Here is a 5,066-nt window from a genome sequence, read left to right as displayed (position 1 = left end):
TCTCAAAATGCAAAAGTGTGTCTTGAATTGAAGTTGCCAAATCCATATCGTATATCAAATGACTCACCTTATGCACTTTCAACTGGTGTGATTCATAGATTATAACGTTGTCCCTTTGTTTAGACAAAACAACAAAATTGGTCCTTGTGGTTTACAAAAATCTTTGAATAGGGTCCAAAAAGTTTCCGACTTGCATGGAAGGTCCAAAATCGAATACTTTCCGTGGTTTTAGTCCTAAAATAAAGAAATTTCTGTATTTTTGGTCCTAGGGAAACCTAAAAGGACGATTTTACCCTTCTAATTTCCTTTTTGTATTTTTTGTATTTTTATTTTAATCTTTTATTAATTAAAAATAGAAAAGAAAAGAATGAACCCATTTCACACACACACTCTCTCTCTCTCTCTCTCTCTCTCTCTCTCTCTCTCTCTCTCTCTCTCTCTCTCTTCGATGACCAAGAAGATCACGACTCAGACTATTCCTCTCCTTTCGTATACTCCTCCCTAAACCCAATGACACCACCATGATCCTTTAAACCTGTGGTCATCGGCACCATCGTCGGTCACCGTCGCAACCCTATTTGGTTCGCAATTTGTCCCGATTAGCCCTTGAATGCCATAACTCACCAGAATCGATTCAATCCACGATTGTGGATGTTGGCGTTATCCCATCTTTCCGATTTGAATCTGGAGGCGATTCTGAACCCAGAAAAACCTATCTATCTCATGTTCAAATCAATACAATCTATGAATGCATTATGGATGGACCAGATTCTGAATCTTTTCATCTGATTAATCCAGATGGGTTTCTTGGTTAAAAAGAAGATAGGAGAGACATGGAAGTCTTACCCTTCAATCACAGGTTCAAGGTCCAACTGAACCAGATGAATCGATTTGAATCGATTCAACACGGGTCTTGTAAATTCTAGGGTTAACCGCCATGGATATTGCAAATCTAGGGCTTGTAAAGTTAAGATTCACACCTGCAAATTGATTGTAGAGATTTTGTGTATGTATATATCTATGCATGTGTGTTAATTAGTGTATAAGAGTTTTGAATCAGGAAGATGTCGATAGAGAAATGGAAGATGATGCAGGTTAAAGTATGATTTTGCATGTGAAAGGGAGAAAGGAAGATTGCAGGGGCGATCTTGAAGTTTCAGTGCTCATCGAAGTTCAGGTGTTCATAGGAGATCTTGGTTTCTAAAGAGATGTACACGCATAAAAAAATTTGTTTAGAATTTTTTCTTAAGTTGCAGGTTTTATATGAGAGAGTAAAAGAGAGGGACAACGAGAAAGTCAAATGGAAGAACGATGGGGTTATGTGTTGCTCTTTTGTTTTTTTTTTAATTTGCAGGTGAAGAAGAAGAAGAAGAAGAAGAAGAAGAAGAGAGAGAGAGAGAGAGAGAGAGAGAGAGAAGGGGTACCGTGGGTGTAGTCATGGAGAGAGGTGCGGTGATATTTTGTTATTTTTTATTTTTATATAATTTTTTAAATACTAAACTCAATAAAAAAATAGAAAAAAAAATAATAGGGGTAAAATGGACATTTCAATATTTTCAGGACCAAAACCAAAAAAAAACCTTGATTTTGGACTATCCATGCACGTTGGAAACTTTTTGGACCCTATTCAAAATTTTTTAAATAGCACAGGGACCAATTTTACAATTTTGTCCTTTGTTTAAGGACACAACTATATCCCGCACTCAACGTGTCAACATAAACTACAAATTCGCCTTTCGCTTCTAGAAGAGTGAGGATACACACAATCTTCGATTCCATTATGAAGAACTCTAGTAATCTTTAATTTTCGTGGTAAATAGTATATTCTAGTTGATGCTCCATCTCGGATTTCTAGACAATATTGTTCTTCGAGAGCTATAAACTTGTAAATGTTTCTTAACCAAAAGATCGAACATTGTTCTTCAGCTAAATATCATTCTAATATTAGCAGATCACAAGAACTGATTACAAAAACTGATTCTTGTTTCTAGTAATATTTTTTCCTTCGGATCTTAATTTGTGGAAATTACAGGCGATTAGAGAGGATGGAGACGATCAAATAAACCAAAAGTGATTTCAAGAAATTTATAAAAATAAAAAAATTTATTATTTCAAGGATAAGTGGCGTTGTGATTAAATAAGTCATTAGTGATTTCATGATTTCAGCTTTTTGGTGTTGATTTATTTAACATGGAATAGTGTCACACATGTGGGTGTAACTACACATGTTCGTTGGATTCCAATGTAATACACATGTGCTTATGTGGCATTAAAACGATTGACAAGTTTCGCTTCACAACAAAATACATATATTTAAAAAGGATCAATTGGTTGGATGAAAATGATACATAATAAATAGTGAGAAATTGAGAACATATATAAGAACAAGAAACCTCAAATTAAGTAAAGATCAAGTCATAAACAAAACAGAATAGTGTATTGATTGTCAACAAAGTAGAGGCAAAAGGGGCTCGATTACATACTCAAGACACCTCAAAACCCTAATTCACATTTCACAGTGTATCCAAAATTACTCCAAAAAAGGTTAAAAGAATAACAACTCACATGCATTCTTGAATCTAACTCTTGGAAGCAGTTTTTTCTTTGGTTTTCTGAATCTTCAAAACCTTCTTCACAATCTTTTGTTCTTCCACCAAAAAAGCCCTAATGATCCTACAAACAAATACAACATTGCACTTGTTAACTAAAAGCAACACTCCCAAAAAAAAAATATAACTTTATCAAATTAGTAAATAAATATTACCTTTCTCTAACTGCTCCCGCAGAAAGAACACCACCATAAGCACGATTAACAGTTCTTCTGTTTCTTGATAATCTTGATCTCTTGTATTCAGTAGGCCTTAAATGTGGAATCTGAATTCGTAAAATACACAATTTATAAACATTGAATGTATTGAAAGATAAGAGCTTTAGAAGAAAATGACTTATACCCATGATTCTAATATGGTTGATTTTGTTATATTTAATATTGTTTAGATAGTTATGTTGAATTGCATGCAAGAAAATGGTATGTTTGTAAGATAATGAGTCAGAAGTAGCTGGTTGTAAGATCACTTTCTCTTTAAACAAAGAGAAATCATTGAGAATCCGTCTGAATTTTCTCATCATCCACATTATCTTTTAACAAAATATACCATTAAAACAACTACCTTTGAAAGCTAATCCCGATTATCATTTGCATTTACAGAGATCTAGAAAAGTAATCGGCATCAAATACTGTCTTGGAAAGGCTAAGACTCTTAATCGATACAACCTTTTGTACAAAACAATGAACATTCAATGGCCGAAAACAACGACAATACAAAGATCCATAGCATGTATGAACAATTACGTTTGACTTTTAAAAACTAAATTTATATATGAAATGCGAGATTGAATGAACATACCCCTTGGATTCTTTTGCCAGTAACAGGGCATTTAGGTCCACTTGCCCTCTTCTTAGTGGTCTGATACACGAGCTTCCCGCCTATTCAACACATGAAACAAACAATTAGGCTTTCGTTCACAACAAATAACACACAGATCCAGAAATTGCAATAAAACGAAGCAAAATCAGGTCAAAAATGAAGAAAACATGATAAAACATTACCAGGGGTTTTCACAACCCTGTGCTGGTTTGATTTGGTGGCATAGCTATGGCGTCTCCGGTATGTGAGCCGTTGAACCATTTCGACCGGCGGCTATGTGCTAATTTGTTTTCACGAGAGAAAATTTAAGAGGGAGATACATATGAGTATATAAAGGATGCCCTAGGTCAAATACATATATGGGCTTGTATGCCTGAATTCTAAATTGGGCTTCTTTTATTTTGATGATATATATAGTATTTGATTTCCAGAATAAAATCAAATGCAATAACTACAAATAATTTTTTTGCTAAAATTAAATAGACAAAATTACATAAATAATAACTACAAATAATTTTTTGCTAAAATTAAATAGACAAAATTACATAAATGGTAATTATGGTTGACAAAATCAGCTAATTCTAGTCTTTATGACAAATTTTTTGCATAGATGGTCTTTGTGATTTCAAAATCTTACAAAGACGATGAATGTGACTAACTTTGATAACTTTTGAAGTTAAGACATATTTGTCATTCTTGTCATATGGACCATTTATGTAATTTGTTCCTGCAATATGAACTATTCAAACAAAACGTCAAAATATGTAAGCGAAAAAAATGTATAAAAAAAACAATAAATAATATATTAGAACTTAAGTAAAAAAAATCTAAATCACATAAATATAAATAAATTAAATACAAAATTTCACAAATGGTCCTTTTGTTTTTCAATTTTTTTCCTAACATAGTATTTATGAAACTTTTTTGCATGCATGGTCCCTTTGGAGCAAACTTTGCACATAATTAGTCATTATATTGGATGTCTGTCTATGAGCGTGTTTGGCACGGAGCTTTTGGAAGCGTTTGAGAGCTTCTAACTTTTAGCTTGTGATAAAATGCTCTAGTTTAAACAAAAAAGTTTCGTTTGGCAGTACGAGCGTTTAGCTTTTAGTTTTAACAAAACGCTCCGATTCTAAAAGCTACTTCATGTAGCGTTTAACAAAACGCTCCCGAGCTTTTGAAATCAATTTCCATAATTACCCTTAAAATATATTTATATATTTATTTATTTTTAATCAATTGTCCTTTTATGTAATTTTATATATTTCAAAAGCTTCCAGCTACTTTTGTCAAACATTCATATAACAAATAAAAGCTAGAGCTTCCTGCTACCAGCTACCAGCTACATGCTACCAGCTACCCGCTACCAGCTAACCGCTTCCCGCTTCCAGCTAACAGCTACTTTTGCCAAACACACCCTATATGTGTCACTACCATGCCCCATATGCCTTGCAAATAAGGAGATTTTCTTCATTTCATGTTAGATTTACACCTAATAGTTATATAAGTGATCTCCTTTTTTTCAAATATGTATACGAAGCTGAAAATCCTTGTGCACCAGACAAAGCTCAAGAAATCGAAGTCGGGGAATGGTGATTTGCACTTGTGGAAGCAGTAATCTTTTCATCGTCACATCTT

The 5,066-nt window shown here is 33.5% G+C and overlaps 1 protein-coding gene and 1 non-coding gene across 2 annotated transcripts; both read right to left on the bottom strand.

The window, feature by feature from the left end:
• Positions 1-2,377: 2,377 nt before the first annotated feature.
• On the bottom strand, positions 2,378-3,767 carry LOC145069285 (large ribosomal subunit protein eL34-like). The gene is made up of 4 exons (XM_079016226.1): positions 3,611-3,767; positions 3,408-3,487; positions 2,765-2,874; positions 2,378-2,673 (listed from the first exon to the last, which is right to left on the bottom strand). The coding sequence occupies exons 1-4, from the start codon at positions 3,687-3,689 to the stop codon at positions 2,580-2,582; spliced, it is 363 nt and encodes a 120-aa protein (XP_078872352.1). The 5' UTR covers positions 3,690-3,767; the 3' UTR covers positions 2,378-2,579.
• On the bottom strand, positions 3,045-3,135 carry LOC145071734 (small nucleolar RNA R12). The gene has a single exon (XR_013690742.1). It is a non-coding gene; the product is annotated as a small nucleolar RNA R12 (small nucleolar RNA).
• Positions 3,768-5,066: the final 1,299 nt, after the last annotated feature.

Source organism: Lactuca serriola, chromosome 8 (genome assembly GCF_051521515.1).
Source record: "Lactuca serriola cultivar US96UC23 chromosome 8, Lser_US96UC23_V15, whole genome shotgun sequence".
NCBI classification, from domain to species: domain Eukaryota; kingdom Viridiplantae; phylum Streptophyta; class Magnoliopsida; order Asterales; family Asteraceae; genus Lactuca; species Lactuca serriola.
This window is presented reverse-complemented; position numbering and strand designations above follow the sequence as displayed.